This window comes from Plectropomus leopardus, chromosome 7 (genome assembly GCF_026936395.1).
Source record: "Plectropomus leopardus strain MGB_pleo_1.0 chromosome 7, ASM2693639v1, whole genome shotgun sequence".
Lineage (NCBI taxonomy): Eukaryota > Metazoa > Chordata > Actinopteri > Perciformes > Serranidae > Plectropomus > Plectropomus leopardus.
In genome coordinates this window covers 15,875,811-15,900,665 of record NC_142182.1, presented here as the reverse complement: position 1 = coordinate 15,900,665, position 24,855 = coordinate 15,875,811, and the positions used below count along the sequence as shown (strand labels likewise).

At 39.1% G+C, this 24,855-nt stretch overlaps 1 protein-coding gene across 2 annotated transcripts in view; it reads right to left on the bottom strand.

Moving 5' to 3' along the window:
* The window catches only part of abtb3b (ankyrin repeat and BTB domain containing 3b), an 88,743-nt gene that overhangs the window by 6,731 nt on the left and 57,157 nt on the right, over positions 1–24,855 (bottom strand). The window contains exons 3-10 of one of the 2 annotated variants that reach the window (XM_042495909.2): positions 14,955–15,159; positions 10,123–10,275; positions 9,742–9,907; positions 8,947–9,036; positions 6,156–6,257; positions 4,051–4,144; positions 3,615–3,750; positions 1,913–2,133 (exon numbers count right to left, since the gene is read on the bottom strand). In XM_042495909.2, coding sequence (XP_042351843.1) covers positions 1,913–2,133; positions 3,615–3,750; positions 4,051–4,144; positions 6,156–6,257; positions 8,947–9,036; positions 9,742–9,907; positions 10,123–10,275; positions 14,955–15,159 — 1,167 coding nt within the window. The remainder of the gene's footprint in view (positions 1–1,912; positions 2,134–3,614; positions 3,751–4,050; positions 4,145–6,155; positions 6,258–8,946; positions 9,037–9,741; positions 9,908–10,122; positions 10,276–14,954; positions 15,160–24,855) is intronic. The other variant, XM_088080035.1, reaches the window with a different exon arrangement.

Here is a 24,855-nt window from a genome sequence, read left to right as displayed (position 1 = left end):
CACTTTGTTATGGTACATTTAATTAGCAATTAGCTGATGTCCTTTCATTCATGTGGTGTTGGAAAAAATCTGAAAACTAAGATCCAAATCATATTTCATGGCTGCGCGGATCTATTTCTTTTGCTCTTCATTATGAAGGTTTTGCTTAAATGCTCTGAGCAGTACAATATAACACATCTTTTTTGTAGCATCCATGTTTCCACACCACAACTTAAAGGGATAGTTCAGATTTTTTTGAAGTGGGGTTGTATGGGTTACTTATCCATAGACAGTATATCAACAACAGTAGATGTCAGTCAGCACAACCCCAGTTTGGGGAAGCAGGCTGGAGTCCAACATGGAAACTAAGTTATTTACTGCTGTGGACAGGGAGGAGCAACAACATGCATTTAAGTCATTTAAAAAAATCAATATCAGTTTAAATGTATGCTATATTAAGAATATATCTACTGCTTTACCTTACTGTCAGACAGTGACTTCCAATGGGAAAAAGAAGCAGTTGCATCGCTTTCTTAAGAGCCAGACTCCATTGAGAAAAACAGTCAGTACAATAACATGCACAGTTAAGACGAGCTACGGTTATAGCTCAGTTAGGCCATTTAACTGGACTGCTGTCCTTGTTCCAGGATAAAAGCACTGGGGAAGAATCAATTTATTGATTAAAGTATGTCCAGCTCTGCCACGGTGGGTGGTGATATACCCCCTTACAGCTAGTTGCTCTTGGAGCTTCTTTCTGTTAGACCTATTACATCACACACTAAACAAGTTAACAAGCGGCAAACAGGCTGCATGTCGAACGGTGACAACATGGATAACTTGTCAGCGCTGTACATTTTATATGTACTCTTCCCTTTATTTTTTTTTACCTTTGTCTTATTTTGTTTTCTTCCCTCCTTTTTTTACTTTTTGTTTTTCTCTCACAGCTTTCTTCAACCAATATACTGTATGCTGTTTGACTTCAGGGGTTAAAGTTCGATGATGGCACAATGGAGCAGAACACCAAGACCAGTTTAGGTCCGGTTAAGGCGTATACATGAAAGGGTAAATGAGCCCCCAACCGCATTATCTATGTGTGTTAGTCTGCCATTAAAAAATGTATAATTTAGTCGGACTAACATGTTCTCATGTATTTTTAAAGTCCAGTTTTAGTCGGACTCACAGAATAACCCAACTTTTCTGACATTATGTAAATGTACTGAGTGATTCAACATCACTGAACACAGGAGTTGCTGGTCTACGATCACCACTGCCTCTATTAGTTAGCTAGTTGGTGTTATGTGACTTAAGTTTTTAAAAGGGTTAGTTTGAATTTACCAAAGTCACACAATAACACAAACTCTGTGATCAAAGCAGCTTCTGTGTTCAGTGTGCAAAAATGACTGTTTTTCTTAATAGAGTCTGGTGTTTCTGATGAGAACCAGAACCATTAGTGCCTTTCCCATTGGAACAGGCTGTCTGATATCAAGGTAAAGATAATGTGAAAATACTTTAATTATAGCATTTACTTAAACTGGTACTGAAGTTTTTTAGGCGGCTAAAATTGTTTTGTTGCTGACTCCAATCCACAACAGTAGATTGCATAGCTTCCATGCTGGACTCCTGCCTGCTTCTTAAAACTGGGGGTGTGTTGACTGACATCTACTGTCTGTAATACAGTGACCATGAATAACTAATCCATCCAGCCCCACTTAAACTATACCTTTAAAGCTCATAAACACATGAAATGTGAAATAACGATCATCTGAGGAGAACATGAATGCACCGTTGGCCTTGGCTGGCAGAGTTCTCTAAACCAGTACAGGCTACAAACTAAAAAGAGTTGTTGAAAAAGATTTGTTTGTTCATTTTTTCCCATCCTTAATTTAGCTGAAAATGCATGCACATGTTTTAAAGAGTGTTTACAGGCACTAACCGAGACTCCGTATATCTATGGTGATGTCTACATGCCCATGTTCTGCACTGTGGTACATGGCTTCTTTCAGGGCTTTAAGTTTGGCCTTCCCAGTTCGGATCAGGTCAATCTGAGACGAACTTCTACCCTCCAGCTCCGAACCCTCTGCCAGAATCTCCTCCAGGGATAACACATCCCCTTTCCCTTTCTCTGTGTGGGACAGCAGCTTACGAAACACATTTCTGGAAGAACAAAAGCACAAAAACAAAAGAGAAATTTAATTTGATTGGTCAGCACAGATTATAGGACTCTATTTAATTGCTTTTCTCCAGGCCAATATCAGCACGAGTGGCAAACAGGTGCATTTGCATTATTATACACAATTATAATAATAAAAGCGATAGGACTGGCACTAAATTATGGTCATTGTGATAGGCCATGGCAATCTGAAATTAACTGTCTCGCAGCTTTGATTATTATTGCTGCATATGGCTCAGTTTTAATTAACAAGTGTGGTTAGATAAACAAATTCTTAGTTCATATAAACAAACAAACAAATCATGAGGGCAGAAACTTCTCATTTTATGCAAACAGACACTTATCTATCTTGAAAAGCTAATGGAGACTGAAATGTCTGTAGAATCAACAATTTACTATAATTGGTGTTAAATAGGTATAAGTGACTAGAGAAAATGTATTTAACAATCTAAGCCCACATTATATAATTTGTGCAACAAAACTTCAAATTGAAGCCCACCGACAAGCTGAGGGAGCATGAATCATGTGTGCTAAAATTATGTTTTTAATTTCTATATTTCTATAAGACACATTCTATTATTTGTGGACGAAATCTAAATATGTCTTGTCAAGGCTTGACACAAATATTTGCGTCATGGATGAAAAGTTAATGACTGAGTGCCATTGTGATGGGTCATGCCCATTCTTTGATTTATTGGCTTATGTCTCATAGAATACAGCAGTCTGATGTGTTCTTGGCAAACAGAGTACCAGGTGTGGTGGAAATTGCACAACAAAAACTCAGAGAAAAATTAGATAACGCTCTATTTAACATGTCAGCAGCATTTCAGAATAAAATCTGCACAATTCGCAAGAAGTTTTTTGAAGGAAAGAACAATGCAATTTGTCACTCATTACAGGGAATATCCAGCATTTACATACACTATTTAATAAAGGTACACAATTGATAACAGCTGAATGCTAGTATAATTTAGAGAGTCGTTAAGTCAGTGCACAGAGGTCATATTAATATGCAAAAATGTATATCTGCATACAGGCAAGCAGAAAATACAGAATTTACACAAACTACTACTATCAATTAGAATATAGTTTTAGCACACTCATGTTATGACACAGTGTGAGACCATACTGCATTTCATTAAATCTTTATATTCATACATTTAAGATGGCTGTACTGTTTTTATTTTTTTAAATTTGTGAAGAGGAACAGCAGCAAAACACAAAGAAACATTTATTCATAAAGTATTTGACATCTAATGACTCAAACCAGTTCAACAGATTGTCAATTTCATGGATGTGCTCTGTTGAAATTATGTCTGCAAATAAACAAGATTATATGCTGAATACACAGTACGAACAGAGTGCTTGCTCTGTTTATTCACTCAGGAGTGTGTACACACGACTGAACATGAATATGTGTGTGTGTGGGTGTGTGTGTGTGCGCGCATGTGTGTGTGTTACCCACCTGTGTCCATGAGCTGCTGCCAGACTGTAGGAGTTCATGTCTCCCTGCGGCGCTGTGGAGATGCCATTGCGGTACATGGTTCCCACCATGGGATCCGCCCCCCGCTCCAGCAGCAAACTCACTAACTCAAAGTTACCTGTGCATGAAAAAAGATTGGTAGAGCCATGAGATTAAACATACACACACAACACGATTAGAGCAGAAAAATGAGAGTGAGGCAAACATTTAATCGTCATTCTGCATGCATGCCTCTATTTGTCTTTATTTCTCCAGCCCCCAGGATAAATATGCCTCTGAAGTCATAACTCAGCCTTTGAGCACATTGACAGTCAGGTGTTGTTATCAGCTGGTTATAGGTGGCCAGCTGGCATTGTCAGTTTGCTACAATACATTTGGACAGGAGGCATTGGATGACAGTCATGCTGTGTCTCTCTACCTGCAGCAGCAGCCAGCTGCAGCGGGGTCTCTGTATAGTTCTCCATCCCGTCCTGCAGGGACCCCTCCACGTTGGCTTTGGCATCTAGCAGCAACTGCAGAGGTCAGGTGGGGACACGGAGGGAGGGAGAGAGAGAGAGAGAGAGAGAGAGGTAGACAGAGGGAGGAGGGTAAGAAGAAGAGGAAGAGTCAGTTGGCTAATGAGAATGATCTGAAGTCAGTCTGGTAGAAATGTCTCATTTGGTGACTGTTTTTGCAAAACAAATCTGTATGGAAATAGTTAAAGAGGAAGTACGCCCATTTTCAAAATTCCTACATGTTGTTCCTGTCAAAGACAGTCCAAAAATATGAGTAACAATAAACACCTCTACCAAATCCAAAAACGAGGTGCTACCACTCAAATTTGTGATGTCATCAAGTATAAAGTCTTGAGTTGTTACAAAGACAACAAATGGTTAAAGATGTTATAGATGACACTGTGAGCACCCAGGGCAATGCTCTTAGTATGGGTACATTTTCTGTTTCAGGACTGAGAATACTGAAATAGAATAAAGCTCATTTAGGTATAAAAATACCAATAAAAACTTTATGTGGGTCTCCAATTCACTGTTGATCAAGCAGCTCAAGACTTTGCACCTATGTCGTCATCAAGATTGAGACTTCATTTTCTGGTTTCTGTCTTTGAGAGAGAGCGGCTCATATTCACAAATACTGATTAAATTCTCAGAAGCCATGGAATTAACATATTGGTATTCTTAATATAAGTGGTGTTTCCCTTTAATATCTTAATCTTACACTGGCTGTACTGTAAATCCAACTTTTACTTTGACAAATTTGGTTCGTTTGCTCTTAAAACACTAATTTAATTTCCATGTTTCTGCTGTAGTTCAGCACTTTGGGAGCTTTGCTGTCTTGCAGAGAGTTAGATGAGAAGACTGATATCACTGTTACATCTAAGAGTGGAAAGGGAAAGCCTATTTCCCAAAATGTCACATTATTCTGTTATAGTTTGCTGATTCTTTTAAATGCAAATGCAGCAGTAATAACTGTGAGCCAAAGCTAAACAGAATATAGTCTCACAAATCTGTTATACCATTTTTTTTTCTACCAGGGCTCCCAAACTCTAGAAAGCACTTCCTGTTGAGATACGATCACTTACATCTGTATCCATTTTTCAACGCAACATTCTTTAAGAATGGGATTTTTATAAGGACCCAAGTTAGGTGTCTTTATATGTGTATATGTGCATTTTATTATTTTACAGTTACCTCATTGATTTTACTCATGCTTCATTTATGTTTTTATTGTCTTGTGAAGCACTAATGAATTATTATTATTATTAATTCATTTGTTTGTCATTAATATTAAGATTGTAATTAGCTTATTTAATTTTTTAAATAATCTTCTTTGAACACTGCTCATACACCGGTTAAAATAGATTTTTCATTGCTCCAAACCTATCTATGGAATAGTATCTTTGTAACTAAGAGAATAATCCAAAAAAAATTCCTAAATCTCAGTACTTCATGTCATCTAATATGATGAAAAATTACTTGATATCTTGGAAAATTGAGTGTGAAATAATGACATATTTAATAACAATTCACTTTAGGGTTTTACTCAGAATTTAATCTTTTTAACTTCATTATTTTTTGGTGATGTCCTCAGAGATGAAATTGTGGTGTCACGTGGCTTAAACATCTTCCATTAGAATTTAATGATTCAAATGGACGGATCATTTAGAGGACAAACTGAATTAGTTTAATGAGTTCGATAACAATTAGAGTGCTGTGTTTCCACTTTTCCTCTCTCCAAATGCAGTCTGATCCATTTGCTCAAAAATGGAAATTGACAGGAGGCTATGTTCAACACAATGGTTCAGACCTAAAGACTGATTGGATAAATGCCCTCTTTAAAGACAAAAACACCATTTGTATATCACACAGATGCAGAGAGAGACAGGAGAAAACTCGTAGCGGAAAAACCATTATCATCATCACCACCAAGAAGCTCTGATGACAAAAATGACAATGATGACCAACCATGAGCTGAAGCACAACGAGAGGTCATGGTGAGAGAATCACAGGTGAGAGAGGACGTCACTACCTGCACCACAGGCACATGTCCGTGCAACACAGCGAAAGTGAGGGGCGTCGCCTGCCGCGTTTCGGGAAAGACTGAGGGGTGCTTGTGCACTGAGTTTGGCACCTGGGGAATGGATACAGGTAGGTGGGAGGGAGAAAGGTGAGGGAGAGAGATACGAAGCCATTAAAACTACTACATGGCCTACGGAGCACAAGACAAGCAGCTTCAGGGAGGAGAGAGGGATGGAGGGGGGCAGGAAGCTCTACAGGAGAAACTAGAGTAATTAACTAGGAAACCCTGGGGCTACAGAGAACATCCTGTCTCTTTGTTTCGCCTTCTAATGAACACGATGGATTGATCTGTCTAGTTAGGCCTTGTCCTAATGGTACCACTCTGATCTTTCCAGTGGGTTCCTCTGACAGGGATCTGACCCGACCTGTAAGGCTCATCTCTCTGGTCAGGTTGCAATGAATAACTATGAGCCAAATGAAAGCATGACATACATGAGTCACATGGACAAAGCACAAAGGCACACATTTTCCTCGGGCTGTTTGGGAAGGAAGGGGTCTGAGGCTGTTACACAAATGGAGTGATAAAGAACTGGGGAACAAAAGTGAAGTTTGGGGAAATTGTTTTTTTTTTTTTTCTGCCGAACTCAGCAATGACATTTGTTAAGGAATGAAACGACAATAGGAATTTTGTGGTCTTTAGGGGTTTTTGCCACTATTGATATTGGAAATAAAAGCTGCTTTTCCTCTACAACTATATATCTAGAGCTGTTTTTCAGATAATCTGTTGGGGCAACCTTATCTCATAACTGCTATGAAAAAAGGGCAAAATAGTTTGTTTTTATTGTACTTCATCCATTACTATAAGGAACAGCACCAACCGGCCAGTTAATCTAAAGAATAAAAAATGGCATCATTTATGCCGTAGGCTAATGTTTAACTTGTTAAGTCCCTGAAAAGTAAGTTGCTGTGCCATAAAAATGGTCCATTATTTCAAGATTTGCAACCCCTAAAACTTCACTGCTGTACCCCAGCAATGGTGAGTACCCCTGTCTGCATTCTGGAAACATAATACTGCGCCCATCAGCCTCAACATTAAAACCACTGACAGGTGGAGTGAATAACATTGATCATCATGTTACAATGACACGTTCTGCTGGGAACGTTTTGGTCCTGGCATTCTAACAAAAGGAACCTGACAAAGAGCTCAAGGCATCCACCTGCCTTCTAGATTCACCAGATCCCAAGATCTGCTTGAGGATTCGTGGGACATGCTGCTACTCCAGAGGTGCTAAACCACGATGGGGCCTCCTTAGATCGGACTTGGCTTTGACCTATGGTGGCAAGGAGACAGGACCTGTGTGGCGTGTCCTGTGGTGTCTGCCAGATTGGGATCTGCAGAATTCAGAGGCCAGGTCAAGGGCATTTCTGAGCATTTTTGCAGTGTGGCTTGGCACGGAGTGAGGGGGGGCACTGCCATTGGTCTCTAATAGTGTATGTGTGGGTGGAGCATGTCAGGTGGCATCTACGTGAATGTCAGGATTCAAGGTTTCCCTGAAGAACATTGCATTTCTATGTTATTTGCTTCAGCTGTCAGTGGTTTTTATGTTGTGGCTGATTTGTGCATCTGTTCTTCAATATCACCTCCATCAAGCTTTTAAGGATAACCTAAAATCCTCTTTGGTGACTTTATGTTACTGCTGCCATTTTGGTAGCATACAATTACTGTGAAATCCAATATACCATAATTACTTTTGTAAGTTTCTGAAGAATATCAGGGTTGTTTACACCATCTTCTCCAAACTTCAATTTTGGTTAGTACTTCATAGGCACCCTGTACTTACTTAAACACCATACTTTGTTCCCACAGTCTTGTTCTTACCAGTAGTAACTGGTAAGTACTTTATTAAAACCTGATTTATACTGTACAACAAACTCATACTTTTATTGTTGGGCGACATTACAAAGTGTTACCAATGATTCTACCTTTGAGAGAATTCAGCAAAAATAAATCATTTCAATGCTGCCCAGCTGGTGAAAGAAACATGTTTTCACACATCAGAGCCAAACAACATTTGTCTTTTAACTGTTCAAAGCAGGTTCAAGCCAAAATGCATAAACTAATCTGAAAGTGTTTCTTTATATTTCAGTTGACAGTGTGCTTTGTGCTTTGGCCAGGGGTCATGGATGCTGTGGAGTGCAAATCAACTCTGACACAATGGCTGATGGGACATGTTATTGCTGAGGTGACTAACAAAGACCAGAATCATGAGGCCTTGACTGAACCACCTCTCTGAGGTCTACGCAGTCAAGAGAGGCCACTTCAACTCTCTGCAGACTCTGTGAGGACTTCAGTTAGCTTTAAGTCTGCCAATCTTTATCACTTTCTTTTGTTTCCCTGATGGAGAAAAATGAGTCAGCAACAAACCTCTGTGTCATGTTTTACGCTCTAAATACTCAAATGCGAGTGAATTTCATTGCACATATGATTTTGAATCTGTTTGTAGGCTACACATCCTCCAAGGTGGGAAAGCAGTCAGTGCCTCATGATCTTTAGCTCTTACACATTTAGCACTATGACACATGGGAAAGGACAAAGAAGGGGAGATGAGTGTGATTGCTTTTCACCAAACACACATAGAGTAGTTTCCATATTTAAAAAGTTGACAATATCTCTATTTATCTGACAAGGGCAATGTGTACTCTGTGTTTTTTTACATAACAATAACCCTTCCTTCATTTGACTTTGATCTACCCAATGTCAAAACCAGAATAGCAGTAAAAAAAACTTAATCAGCACTGACCTCGCTGTTAATATCGGCTCCTGCGTCCAGCAGCATCTGTACCATGGCCTCGTCTCCACGGACACAAGCATACATCAGTGGGGTCATCCCCTACACAAGCACAGATACAGAGAAAAAGAGCAGTAACATAGTTTCAAAAGTTAATGATATATTCCTTTATTTTATCAAAACACCAAATGCATCATCAAATCCCAAATTGTGGCATGTCACACATTTGACATTATTTTGACACACTATTTGTGTTTGTTTGTTTGTTTTTTACAGAGTAGTACAAAGCAAGGCTTAACTTTTGCTCTAACTTATATTCTTGACAGTCCGTCTCCTGGCCCCTTGAGTCTGATGAGAGTAATATTCTGCTATTGATCTTTTTAGAGAATATCATATGAATTGATATCCCCTCTGAGCCACCAGAGACGCCAGCAGAGCTTGTCTGACAGAAAAAATACAGTACTGAACTCTGTATTTTTAAAGTTTCTGCTTAGGTCAGCCCCAAACTAAATGTTGATTTTCCCATGGAAAATCACGAGTTACGCTTGCAGTTTTTCCCTGATGGTTACTGTACGGGAGGTGGTAGTCGTGATATAAGGCAGAACACCTTGGCAGGAGAGGCTGCAGGAAAAATATGTCAGAATAGGGTTTAATATTCATGATTGCCTTTCTGCTCATAAGTCTGCATGGTACTCAAAGGTGAAGAAGCCACAGTTTACCATGCAAACTAAAATGATTTTCCACAGGCTGTGTCAGTGTAAATGTGCCTGCATATGCATTATTTAATATGTTGACTGTGTCTCTAACCTGCTCACTCATGCTGTTGATACCATCGGGTCCCAGCAGGTTCACAGCCTGCTTCACCAGGTCTGTGCGTCCACAACTGAGCATACGGAAACCCAGGTCCTGCAGGAACTTTGCTTCAGTAGAGGCAGCGTCCAGTTTCCTCGAGGCACAGAAGCAGTCATCCGTTCTGAAGGGCAGAGCACATAAAGTAATTCACATTGCAAGCTTACCGTTTTGACTGTTTGCAGTGCACCATATTTTCCCGAACACCTGAAAAGCTTTATATTTTAACACCACAGGGAGGATGCTCGTATCACTAATGTGTGAGTTTTGTGTGCCAGTTTGGATATGTGTCTGCTGGGGTGTTTTATGTGCGGATGAAGACACAGCTCACAGCCGTACCGGAGCTGACGGGGCTCGCAGTCCACTCCGGGCAGCAGCAACCGGGCAGCCTGCCGAACATCATCGCTGTCCACAGAGTAGCTGCGTCTGTGCTCTGTGTGAACTGCAGCCACGCGCACCCACTCCATCAGAGGCGGCAGCACCATGAATGGTCTGTGGGGGGAGATAGAGGCACATGTTCTGGCCACCAGAGACTCACACTGAACTTGAATCACACTCAGCACTTAAAGCAGGCCCAGACACTTGCAAGGAAAATCCACCTAATAAAGAATTTGCATATGTTATTTTGGAGATCTTGCAAGTCATAGCAGGTGTTTGAGTACAGGATGAACTCTGTCTAGAAGATGAAATCAAAGACCTAAAACTAGCAGGTCACAGAGAGACACTTTGATGTGAGAAAATCTTAACTGAGCGAGATCATAGATTATGAGCCACAGATCAAAAATGCTGATTTTTGTGCAGTCTGTGTCAACTCTGAAGATTTTTATCAACAAGTCTACATCTTGAACAGCTGGTCAGTGTATTCTAGAGACTTAAAGCTTGATAGAGTATTATACAACAATGTGTTAATGCTGTTAAGGCTCAGCTGGTTTAACTGAAAGTGCCCACATCTATAATGTGCTATAAAAATTCACATGATGCACTGCAACATATGAATAATGCATCAAAATAATTTCTATATGCCCTTAAATTCAATGTGATGTTGTATGAGAGATCATAAGGCATTACATGTATCATCATAACACTTTACAGTGACTCTAATTGCTTTGGTTCTAAGCTGTTTTGCATGACGTTATAATGATGAACATCATGGTGCTCTCTGTAAACATGACAGATGGAGAGCGTAATAATAGCATGGCAACATTATGACAGTTCTTTCAAAGTAAACTAAGGGTTTACTGGTATTTTTGCAAACCTACTGCGCTACAGAGCTTCGACAGAGGCAGGAAATGACCATCACACAGTTGATCCTGAGCTAACAGTGAACAACTTGAGAGAGAAAAAATAGAGATGCAGTGGTACAGAGAAAACAACCACAGTCTCACTGAGGGAAAATCTCTTAAGTGAGGACTCTGGCACTGCAGGACCCACCGACCCCTCGTTCTTAGAATAATTTCTCTTCCTGTCTACCTCTCCTCTCCACTCATCCTGCATCAGTGTTTACTGCAGCTGCATGGAATCCGTATGCATGAAGTTGCATATGCATTATGTTACATTATGACCTTCGTTACTGTACTGACAGCATGTTATGGATATAAATACACACTTGTATCACTTAAGGAAAACAATGAGCTGTCATAAATGTATTATGCAAAACATAACCACACTCTGTACTTCATGACTACAGAAAGCACCATGTTATTATGATCAGATGAGTGACTGCTGGCATGACACATTATGAAGGCTGATATCAATGATTACAATTAAAGAGAGTTTAAATAGCACATGTCAAATCTGACAGTTTCTGCATCTTTTTAACCATATGACACAGACAGTGGTGGATCTTCCTATAGGCAACATAGGTACCATCGGGGGTTGGCACCTATGTTGCCTATAGGAAGATTATAGTTGATTATTATTATTATTATTACATTAATTAAATTTTTTTTTGACATTCAAAAAAATTGAGCATGAGCTAAATGGTGGCGTTCAGTGTAGCCACATATTCTATCACACATACTGATTTTTTTATTTTACTGTGTAATACAATTTCTTGTCTGCTAAATTGTTTATTTGTGTTGATCTCCCATCAGATCTTGTTATTGTTAGTAATAATAATAGTAGTAGTAATAATAATAATAATAATAATAATAATAATAATAATAATAATAATGATAATAATAATAACACCAATAATAACAATAATAACACCAATAATAACAATAAAGATAATACAAATAATATATTTTAAAACTGTTATTAATGTTGTTGTCGTTATTATTATTGTTTTAAATATATATTTTTTTCTTTTCAGAAATCCAAAGCCTTTACAATCTGTTTGTCTTCTTCTCTTTTAAAATGTTGCGCAGAAATAAGCTGCTCATGTGTTTTGTATGAGCTGTTACATATCTATGCTGTGTGTACTTCATGAAACATGGTCTCGTCCTCCGGGATTTACTGTCCAACACATCACTTTACAAAGGATGTCTTAATGCCTGGACGTCCTTGACACTTACTCGGCCCACATCTGTCACTCACTGTTAATTAGTCACTCATCAATGCAGCTCAGAGTTGACGCAGTGATCTTTTAATAATTGTTTGATCTGCTAAGAAATGCAAACCTTTTTTTGTTCCCCGCTTCAAAGGGGCCTGACCTGCAACCCACGTGACATTATTGGCTTCTCAGACTTCATTAAAGCAGCACAGAACACCTAATCAAAAGTCAACGGACATACATGGTGAAGCATTCCCTCACAAGCTCAAGAGCAACACTAGTTCACAAGTAGTTCAAGGTCTTGCTGTTTCCAATGTCAGTGTTTTTGCTAATATTGGTTCTGGCAATGTTCTTGAATATGACTAAAACAAATATACACTGACGTGATTTCTGTTACAAATGGTGATTAGAGTTTAAGCAGACGGGAGCTGGACACCTGGGACACACATTAGCTGATAACTTGCTCCACTGCAGGCGATAAGTCTGGAGCCCCAGAGAAGGACTGCTCAGGCTCAACTGTCAGTGCTGTTCCCCACCTCTGTTACATGCTGACAGGGGTTTCCACCAACGTGCAGGAAATACTGAACAGCTCGAGGAGTAAGGACTACATTGGAATATGATGAGAATAAAAGTAGAGAAAGTGTTTCATAAGATTGTGAGGACTGTTCTGCACTTTGTAGGAAAACTATGAAGTATCCAAAATCTACAGGATGTAGGATCAGGGGAAATAACACCATGGAAACATTGGCTAAGCCTTATGTCATTCATGTATAAGTCACCAACACAGTCCCACAGCTGCTGCCTGATTATGTCCCGTTGTGGTCGTGGCAGTAAGTATCAATACTGACTGAGCACGCCTTCAACAGCCCCTTCCTGCCGCCACTCAGGTCACCCAAAGGGCTCTCTCAGCTAGCCAATAAGTTGACAATTCACTGATATGAAACAGCGCTTTCCTTCCAGCAACATCTGGTGTGCCATTTCAGGGGTAAGCAAAGAAAACCAGAAATATAATAAAAGTCTGCAGAGGTGCACAGTTACAGCAGAGTGATCTTTGCACTTTGCTACAGAAAGAACACTTTCTAGCGTTTGTAATGCAGGAACGTAAATTGTGGATAGCTAAGGAGAGTCTCCCCTTTTTCTCACTGTGTGTTCTTTATTACTGTCCCAGTCGATATTGAAGGTGCAATAATGGAACTGTCCTGCAGTACAGAATGAGGTGAAGGGGTCTGATGGATTAATCAATACCAGATGATTCCAGTGCTTTGCCTGGACCTCCCTGTATAAGAACACAAAACACTTTTAATGGCTCAATATGATGGGGGGCGCAAGTAGACATTTAAATACTGCAAATGACAACTTTCTTTCTCTACTAAACACAACAGATAAAAATATATGTTTCTACAACTGTGCTGTGCATTATGCTATCTCACCTCTTAATTTGATATATTATTTCTTCTCCGGCTTGCGTCTTGTTCTACTGTCAAAATGTGAGCTCTATATGTTTGTAAGTTACAGGCTGCAAGCTGCACTACAAATCTGCCGATGTCCACCTTCTAAGATCCTGATGGTTAGCTGGGTAATAAGTGCTGTGAGTCACATAACAGCACCAGTTTTAAATAATAATGTGTTAAAGTCCACAAATATCTTGAAATAAAATTGAATGTTGACCCTATATTATTTTTTTTACCATTTGTGGTCAAGCTGTAAACACAAATTTCACATATAAATCACCTTTTCAGTTGATAGAGCAGTGGATACAGAGTAACAACAGCATCTGATGAATGCAAGTGTAATATCAATTCTCTTTTTAGCTTTGTTTTTGGTCTTTGCCAACTCCTGAGATATCTAAAATATCTGCCTCTTTAGTTGTTAAAATGCTCCATTAGCCTATGTGCCCCAATTAGTTGCTAACTTTGTCTGTTTAGTGCTGAGCAGGTAGAGTACAATAGGGTGTTTTTAAGCTTTTTAGTCTAAAAACAATACTTATGAGAGCAGCAAGAATAATTCAAAACAGTAAAGGGCTAGACAAACAAAACAATGAGCTGAAAGCTGCTAAAAAGCTCCACGGAGCTGAGGAGAACTGCATACACAGGTAATAATTCTCTGTGGATTCATCATTACTAATACGCCTTTTTATATATAGAGAGAGGTAGTCATGCGATTAATATGTAAAAGAAAAATAGCTGCTTAAAGGCACCTGTGTTTAGACAGTGTGTGTGATTACAGCACTTTCCGATTATTGTGAAAAATTCTGTTTGTTAAAATGAGAGAATTTGTGCTGTCTATTCATTGGTTTCAGCCCTTCATTCGCCACATCTGAGGGGTCAAACCAAGGATGTGAAGGCTGGTGTTATTCTATATTTTTTCTTTTTGTTAACAAGAAATTACCCAAACTAACAATGTACTAGACTCTAAACACTTTCCACCTCTTTAACCGGCTCTCAGCCTTGAAAGAAGTCATGAATATTTAAAAAGGGGCAACAAATATATATAGTTTCATTGTAAACTGTATAATTTCCTAAAACAGCTGGGCACTGTAGATTTTAGAAAACATTGCCCAAACAATAGTAAGTAATACCTTTGTTGTGATATATTCAGCTGTGGATTAATACATCTGCTAAGTGAAGGGTAAAGGATTTCAGGCTCTTCATATTTCATCTACGTGTGTGCTTCTCACCTCTCTGTTTGTAAGGTAACCTTCGAGGGCTCAACATTGGGGTTCTCCCACTCCATCTGCGGGCAGTGCATGAAGTAACACAGCGTGTAGATCGCCTCGGGCGCCCAGTGGATCACACTGCTCTTCTGATGGATCGGTGTCCCATTGTTGTGGTTCTTCATATACAGCGGCTGTAGGTGGTGCATGGCCCGAGACACCAGGTCACCTACACACACACACACACACACACACACACACACACACACACACACACACACAAAAGCACACATCATAAAGGGAAACACAAATGGACCACGAGTAATGAGAAAGGATGTCATGTGCACAAGGGTGAAAAGAAAGAAATATTTTAAGCACACGGCCTTTAAAAAGACGTCGGGGAATCATCTTCATTCCCTGCAGCCGCCTTAGAGCTCACTCTGTCAGGGGAAATCGAGAGTTTCCTCGCACCCCAGTCAGAAAAAAGACAGGGTTCATCCCAGTCCTTTCTGTGCAGCTCACTGGGGGAGAGCTGGAGAATAAGTGCGCTCAGGATTGCACTGTGTGGAAAATGAATATTTATGGATAAACATTAGCTACTCCAAGCTATTTCCTCTGCATAATTTGTCAGTACTTTAAGGTCATCCAGTTGGGCTTGAAAAATCAAAGCTTGAGAGGACTCTGCTAATAAAAATTTGAATATTCTCTAGGCAGGTTTAAAAGAAAGTAAACAGTTCTTGGAAAAGCATGTTCAGCCCCTTTTTTATACTTAAGGGACAAAACAGACTGCCTTTTAGAGCAGCAAAAAATAAGAGTTGAATGTGAAGTTTCTCTCAAAGCCAGATGGATAGTCAAGACCCCTGTCCACTTCAAGACAACATTATGACCTCAGCACCTTAGTTATTGAGTGGCAGAGTGTGTCCACCATGTATTATTACAGCACAAACTCAAATCCCATTTCAATGACTGCTGTCAGATTTCTGTCGCCTCTCCTTCCTGTCTAGACCCACTGCACTGAGAAAATGTAATGAAATTCTGAAGCAGGGTCGATCTAATAAAAAAAACCCACTCAATACTGTATTGTCCAGGTCAATTTGACACTATTCAAGGCAAAAAAGTAATACAGCATGATGTCACTTGCTTCCCAGAGTCTAAATAAACTATACTGTATGTGTCTCTATACAATACAGAGCGGGAACAAACACTCATTTCCGAGGACAAAAGGGTTTGTTTAGCATCAAAATTGCGCTATTTGGCGCCTGCCAAGATTCCATTTAGCCTTGACAATGTGAGAGGCGAGTGTGAAAAGGATGCCTGAATGACGGAAGAGCATTCATGCAATAAAACAGTCAATCTCTCAACTGTCCTTTGGGAACAGTGGAGCTGCAGAGAAATGTGTGCTGGACAACATCTACTGATGCAATAGGCAGGAAATAACATGACAGCAATGATTACCTTTAGTGCAAACTTTAAATTAACGCTCTCTGTCACTATCTGTTACTCCTCCTGCGTCTTTCCCTTGATTGTACCGACGGGAATACAGATAAGCTTGTAACAGTGCCCTCCTAAGCTTGGTAAGGGGAGCTGAGGTGGTCAGCAACAGCCACTTCTAATGTCTTATTTATGCTGGCCTGTGACATTTCCCCATGCCAGCAGAGGAGGCTGGCAGGGCTGAGAAGGGAGATTATTTCAAATACAGAGAGAGTGCAACAGAAGCGAAGTAGCAGCAGCTTAATGCATAAAGCAAGATTACCACCGCTCCTTCAGCAGGTGTGCGCAGAAATAACTGCTGAAAAAGGATTAACTCGTTGTTTTCAGTGATCATGCATCAGCACAGAGCCGTTACGGTTATTGTTTTCACCCAAAAAAAGACCGGATGGACAAAAATACAGCAGTTTAAAGGTAAAGTTCAGATTAGTTGAAGTGTGGTAGTATGCGGCACTTATCCATTGACAGTATATTACAAGCAGTAGCTGTCAGTCAGGATGGCCCCATTTTGGAGAAGCAGGCTGAAATGCAAAAAAGATGAAGAGCAAACTACTGCGGTGGATAGGTCAGCAACAAAATGTATTTTAGCCAACTAAAAAGACTCCAAACTAAAAAAAAAAATGCAACAATTTAAGTGTACACTATATTATAAGCATTTTTACTGCTTTGCCTTCATGTCAGAGAGCAGTTTCCGACAGGAAAATGAAGCTGTTATATCACTCTCTTCAAAGCCACAATCTTGTGAAAGTGATTTCATATCGCTAAACACAGGAGCTACTGGTCTACCACCAGCTTGACCAGCCAGTTTGTGTTATTGTTTGACTTTGACGTGTAAAGGATTAGTTTGGATTCACCAAAGTTAGACAATAACACAACTAACTGATCAAAGCAGCAGTAGAAGAACAGCTACCCTGTTCAGACAGCTAAAATGAGTGTTTTTGTCAATGGAGTCTAGTGACTTTGAAGAAACCATTGAACATACCCAGAAAAAGCTTAAATTCCTTTGGCTAGATTTTTTTAATGTGGCTAAAATGCAATCTACTGCTGTCTCGGTCCACAGCAGTAGATTGGTTAGCTTTGGTGTTGGACTCCAGCCTGCCTCTTCAAACTGGGGGCGTGCACACTGACATCTACTGTATGGAATACGCATGCTCTAGATAGGTGTCCCATACAACCCCACTTCAAAAAAATTCAAACTATCCCTTTAACCTTTAATAAGCTAGAACGTCAATGGCTATTATAAGATTTAAACCCTTAATCAATAGCTCCTCCTGGGTAATTAATTCTTTGTGCTAACAAGAGGAGGAGAGGTTGAGGAGACACACAGCAGATCCTGCTCCTCAGGTGTCTCAGTGATTACCTTTAAACGTGTGTTTGTTTGTGTGTGTGTGTGTGTGTGTGTGTGTGTGTGTGTGTGTGTTTCCAAAGCTTTAAAATCCCCTTAGAGGAGCAAAATCACACAAACATGCCAGTCTCCTGTGTATAATGGTACTGCTTTGATTTACGAAGGATTTCATGAGAGTTGGCACCTTTGAGGTCAATAACCGACACTGCAGCACCCACATAACAACCAAACTGCTCATTACTTCAGAGACTGTGAAGGTTGTTTAATGTTTTATAGTGAGAGAGAAAGTATACTCTTTGGAAATGTAGAAATTAACTCTCATTTCCAACGGAGCAATTACATTCAAGCCCTTCATGGGTATATAAATACGCAGTAACCAGCTTCCCTTTGGGTATTGATGAATGGATGCTGGCTGCACCATGCAGCTGCTGCCATCATCACCATTTCTGTGTTTCAATTATTTGCTGCTATGCAGCCGTGATTACATTTAATGGTCGCCTGTGGCCATCCTGACTCAACAAGATGCTAAGCTATTCTTCCCGCTGTCAGTTTTGTCCATCTGAGAGCAGCCAGAGCTTTTAGCCACCAACTACCACGCATATCAGATAACAAGGAGGGCACAAGCGCTATCTTTATGGAGCTGCTCCATCTGAAGCTGGTGCGGTTTATGAGGAAAGACTTGCAGACAAGAAAGAAAAATAAAAAGAAAGAAACAACAGCTTAACAAAATCAACTTAACTCTCTTTGAATGTAGAACACTGTTGATGTTAAATGTGGTGCTTTGAGTTAAAGTATCACTGAAAGGGTCTTTTCTCATTATTACCTACTTAAACTCTCAGAATGAATTGATGTTATAAGGACTGAGGAGTCATACATTATAATCTGTGATAGGAACAGGCACACGGCGTCCGTGAAGAAATCAGGACAGGTTAGTTTTCACAACACTGCTCACAAAGTCTCTGGAGTCTTTATTAGAGGAGGTATATGGTATCTTCTCAGCTGAGTGAGGATGGGAGATGTGATCTACATCCTTGTTACACTCCACAAGGGTACGCCTTATTCTCCTTTCTCGACACTGATGTATTACCCTTCACTGATATCAGATTTTTACTCTTGTCATGTGAGACTTGGGTAAGTTTGGTTTAGATTTAAAGGAATACTTCAACCACGAAATGAAAATTTGTGAATTCGTAAGTCATAGCATATTACCTTGAATTTGTAAACTTTGTTTTCTCGCATTCCTCTATGAAAAAAAAAGCAAACAAATCAAATTATGGATTGAGTGGGGACCACGTTGACAACATCAAAACATCAGTTTACAGACTCTCATAAAACAGATGTAGTCATGTAGAAGTGTGCAAGCATTTTTACAGAAAACCTTACTTTATGAAACTAAACTGCAAATGAAGTGAGTCATATGCTCTCTTTAAAGCCAGACTGCAATGTTTTTTTTGTTTTTTTTTGTGAAAATGCATGTGGTTGGGAAATACTGAGCATATGACAGGATAAATGAGACTTGGATTATACTGCACGAGTTGTGTGAAAGTTTGTTTTTATATAGATTTGCTGCTGTTAAACATTAAACATTTTTCATAGAGGCACGCTAGGAGCCCATTCTCATTCCCAGGCCATTAAATACTCAACTAACTCTAGTGTAAACCCATCACCAAAACCCACAATTATGTCCTATGTGAAACCAAAATTCAATGTTTTAAAGTAACGTTACACAATATATGTAAGGTCGTCACACAGTTAAGTAACATATTTACTAATTTTAACCCATTATCAATATCACAGAGCCATAGACATTTTAACATGAAGGATCAAAAGCATTAAAATGTTAAATTTCCTAAAAAAAAAAGTTTTTGTTTCATTAGATACCATCGAAGGTATTCAAAGTAAGGAGCTCTGACTGCTGCCACACAACAAAATGATCTCTGAAAGGCATTACTGAGAGTACTGACGGCCATTAGCAGCATCTTCAGTTGGCGCTCAGCTGAAACATTTACAGGAAAACAGTCCTGATTCCATCATATTGAGAATAATGCAAAAGATGAAAAACATTAGATGAGACAAAAAGAGAGTGACAGACCACAATTTCTGACAAGCTCCAAAAGCCTTGCATTAGTACAATGTGTTATGTGCCCTGTGTCCAAATATTATTTATTTTAAATCAGCATTAACAACTAATATTTTATGATAAAGTTCCCACAGTGAAATGTAAGGCTAAAAATGAATTAAAAATAAAATCCGGCAAATATATTTACAGGCAATAAAAATTGGGAACAAGATAAAAGGCCATAATGAATATGACAAAGAAGTCTCAACTCCAGCTGCAAGTGTCCAACAGTGAAGTTAAAGCTCTTTAACCAATCATACACATGTGAAATGCAATTTTCAGAGTTTTACAGAATAACACCAGGACTTGTGATCTGGCTCAGTGGGTTTCTGCTCGGTTGAGGGAAGCTCTAAATGAAACCACACAAAATAGGTGATTGGATTGAGTTTGTTTTCTATACAGAGAAATATTGTTGGCATCATCTAAACAAGTCCCACAGTTTGCTGGTTGGTTAGGCTGCCAGATTCACAGTGGATGGTTTCCAAATTTAATACCTTGCAGCAAAAGTTTTTATGGCGTTTTTACAGAGTTTTATAGCGTCCTCTGAAAGGCTATGGATCTTAAAATCAGGGGGGATTTGAGATTTAACAACCCTGAAACATTTAGGAATTACTGAATCTGACCTCCTTACTGTTTGATGGAAGAAAAAAATCAAGTCGATTTTTTTCCTTCTGATGAAGCTCAGCATAAATTCAGTTTGGAAGACTTTCTTTATGCAGCATTCATTCCCAGTTTTCTCTGCTTTTGGAGCCTGTGTTTATGATTTATTTATTCACGGTTTTAAGATTGTTTTTATTTAAGGTTTGGTTTCGTAGTTTACTGTTTTTATTGGTATTTATTACATATTTTACATTTTGTTCTGCTGTTCTGTTTATTCTGCTACTGTTGTCATTTTAAGCAGCATCGTTGATCTCCAGTCCTCTTATCTAAAGTCCAAGTCAAGCCCTCTTCATCTAATCAGCACCAGCAGAATCTAGACTCGTTTCAAGGGTTCCCTATTCTATAATAGCTTTACCACCATAATTGTGGTGTCTATTCGCCAGAGGCTACTCACATTTCTCATACTTTATCTGTTGTAGATAAATATTCTTTCAGTCAGAATAAGTCTCTCCTGATTGATATCAAGTGGCAACCTCCAAGGATGACAAAATGAAGCCAGTGTGAAAGTGCCAAAAACCATATTTGATCAAATGGCCACTTGAGGCTGGTTCTAAAACAGAGTAGATTGCCACAGACCCCCATATTAAATTTCCCAACTTCACAACAGAAATTAATGTTTTACAGACTGGTACTAGAAATGGTTTTGGTCTCTAAGCTATTTTAAGATTCTTTTTTATATATAACTCACCTATTTACATTTAATAAAGGCCCAAAGTTACATATATTTAAGGGCAGGGCCATTATGAGTGACTGTCTGCTGATAGTGTCCTTGGCTTGCAGTCAGATCCACCCCTCACTCCTCCACAGCTCCAACCTCCTGTCCAAATATGGTCACTTCTGCTTCAAAAAAACAAAATGGCGATGTCCAAAATGCAGAATTTGAGGCTTCAAAATAAACCAATGGGTGACATCAGGGTAACTAATTCCATTATTTACACAGTCTATGATTGAAATATACAGATTAGACCTGTAATAGAAAATGCTGTGAAATGCATTTATCTGCTTTTTTGCCATGACGTGACCTGAGAAGACTGATACCACTCTCATGTCTGTGCATTAAAAATGAAGCACAACTTTGTCAGTTTTGAACAGACTAGGCTAGCTGTTCCCTCCTGTCACCAGTCTTTATACTAAGCTAAACTAACAATCTCCATGCTTATACTTAGCATACAGAGATGAGAGAAAAAAAGACCTCAAAATGTTGAACTATTCTTCTACAGGAAGAGAGGGAGGTTCAGCGCATGATGCTGTCTGTGGTTGTGTGGTTTAAGGCCGATGGAAGCATCAGCCTGCACAGAGAGGTCACAACCATTTGACCTTGTATCGCTTTGTGGTGGTGATATCTTTCAGCTGTATAGATTTACATATTTATGGAGAAAGCCTATATGTATTTTGTATACTCCTCCCACCACGCCTCTAAGAATAGATTCAGTGGCATTCAATACGTGCTGAGTTACACAAACAGACCTGTATGGAACATATTTGAGGCAAGATTTTTTCGGTGTGACTGAGTGACAATGACACGCCTAGAGTCCTAATGATTGCAGTATTTGCAGGACTGTAATTTCATATATGCTAATTTGGCATTTTGGCAGAAGAAAAAATGAGAAAATACAAAGAGGTAAATCAGTGGCAAACCTCTAAAAGTGAGTCTAAATGCCAGCCCAGAAGACCGTCCCTGCACCGGATGCAAATCTTACTGCACTGGCCTGGCAAGCGTTATTTTATTCCATGAAATATATTTTACAAAATCAAATTTTTATCTGTGTTTCTCACTAACCTGTCCATCTTTTATTCTTTTTCTGTCTCCTATCTTGCTGTCTTTTAGATACGCTGTGACAGGCTGATGGTGCAATCGTTGCCGACTCTTCTGCTTTTCTCAATTATTCATTTTTTTCTCAGCCTGAGCTGTGTGTCTGTTTGCAAATCCTATAGTTATTTAAAGAATTCCTCTCTAGAGCTGATAACATTACCACTGGACTAAGCTCTGCTATTATCCATCGGTCGCTCTGTTGTCTCAGAGTGTGTTTGCAGTGTCAACACAACAGAATGAGTCCTTGCTTGACCTCATCAATACAACATGGACAGAGGACTGGCAGAGAGCTGCACCCCGCCCTGCCCACCTCGCTGCTGAGAAAACATACAGTGAGGAGAATTGGCTTACTGTTTATTCTGATGATAAATGTTTACACTGGATACACAGATAATATTTTTTCAGCCTTGTCATGACAACAGAAACAGACTCGACGACCCTTTCCCAATTGTTTGCCTTGATGATTTTTTGTCTTCTGAAATATTGTCATGCACATCAGGAGATAATTTGTGCTTATGGGACTGAATTTGTTATTATTCTGCCTAAGACACTGCAGCACTGTTTTCTGGAATGAGCTGCAGAGTTGCATGAAACTAAAAAACAAAACTGCTCATCACTTCCGATGAGCATCTTGATTCTGTGATTATGTCTGATTATATCAGAAGAGTAAACATGAAGTTCTCAGTGGTTTGCAGCACAGCTTGCCACTTCAGATTTGTTGAGGCCTTATGAAAGTTTGTCAGAAAATTTCAGCCAAAACAGAGAACAAGGTGGAAACTTCATGCAGTCCTTGTGCTAACCTCTGCTTTATTGAACTGTTGTGTATTCTAACTTTTTTTAATGAATGGGTAAAACATAATCAGTATTTAATTTCTCAAATGATGCAGAAAGCTGTTATCATTATACAGTGTAAAACAGACTCCTAAAGCTGATGTAAATGACTTTGTACTGTATAAATGTATTCAGAAAGCATTTAGATGCCCATTATTCTTTGAATAATGAGTACATTGTGAGTAGATAGACATTCAATTAACTTTTGGGGGGGTGTCAAACTTATAAGCCTAATAAATAGCGCTGGTTCATTAGAGTTGCTCTCATTGACAGTGTACTGATTCACATTCATTTAAATACGCATATATGCATGCGCAGCAAGATTATGATACAGTGATTTACTGATGGAGCGGAACAGTAGTTTTGTCTTGTTAAACATTGCATTATCAAATCAGCCAATAATGCCATCCAAAGCAAATGTGAGGGGGGCTTATAGCAGACAAGAGTCGCACACCTTCTATAAAAACTTCAAAAATGTTTTGGAATTCATTCACAAATTCATCAAAGGCCTATTAAAACAAAGAGTCTACAGACATGCTAGCAGCTCTGTGAGGAGGTCCAAGTTTCATGGCAATCCACCCAGTTAGTTATCAGAGTTCATCCTATGGGAGCCAAAAATAATTGTACAAAATGCTTTCCTATTCCAGCTGGTAGATATTGAGATGTTTTGCTTGATAAGAAAAAACTCTGGTCTGTTGGTGGCCCTAAAGCAAAGGTTACTGGGCTGACTAATCCTGTGGGTACCACGACTATCTGCACCAAAATCATAAAAATCCCTCAAATAGGATCATTTGGATGCAATAGAGTATCCTGGTCTCAATGCGGATATTGGCTTCACGTGTTTTCAGTCGTTAATCTCTTTGTTTTTAAAGGCTGGCCTTTTTTTCTCAGAGCTTATGTTTAAAATGTCAATATGGACATAGACATATCTCCTATGATGTATATATATATTTTTTGTGTGTGATCTCATTTCATGTTATTTTGCATTTTCATTATTTTTGATTTTTTTCATTTGTCATGCTACCATACAGGTGAGTACAGGTACCATACGCTGTCTGTTTTTAAAAGGCCTGACGAAGACCTACAGTGGTTACAGCATGTTTTAATATTTAATTCCGGGTTGATATAATTTTGGAGCTGTTAAGGCATTTAACCAAAAAAGCACAAATTTAAACCTCATGGTAACACTAGAGAAGGGTTGCCAAAGAAGTAGGCATCATTATCTGGGAACTGTAAATGTCTTTCCAAAATTTGCCTATCCATTAGTTTAGGGTATTTGACAGAAAAAGTTAAACTTTTGACTAGCTGATGGTGCTAACAGAAAACTTTGGGGTCACCAAAGTCATATCAATTCATCCTCTGAACCAATCCATCCAATAGTTGTTAAAATATTTCAAGTCTGAAAATGGTGGACAGATGTATGGCTAATCATAGTTTTATAGCACTTTCTAGCACTGAATAAGTGTAATGGGTAACGCTGACTGAGAGCTCCTAAAATACCAAAATTAATTTCAGATTTTGTATCAGATGGTTCAATACTGCTTCAAAGGATTTTTAGTCCAAGAACAAAACTTTGGGGGAAACACCAAGTGTTGAACATTTATTATTTTGGAGTTTTCTTGGCAGGGTCAAATTTAAAACTATTGAGTATCAGCCCACAATAACAGGT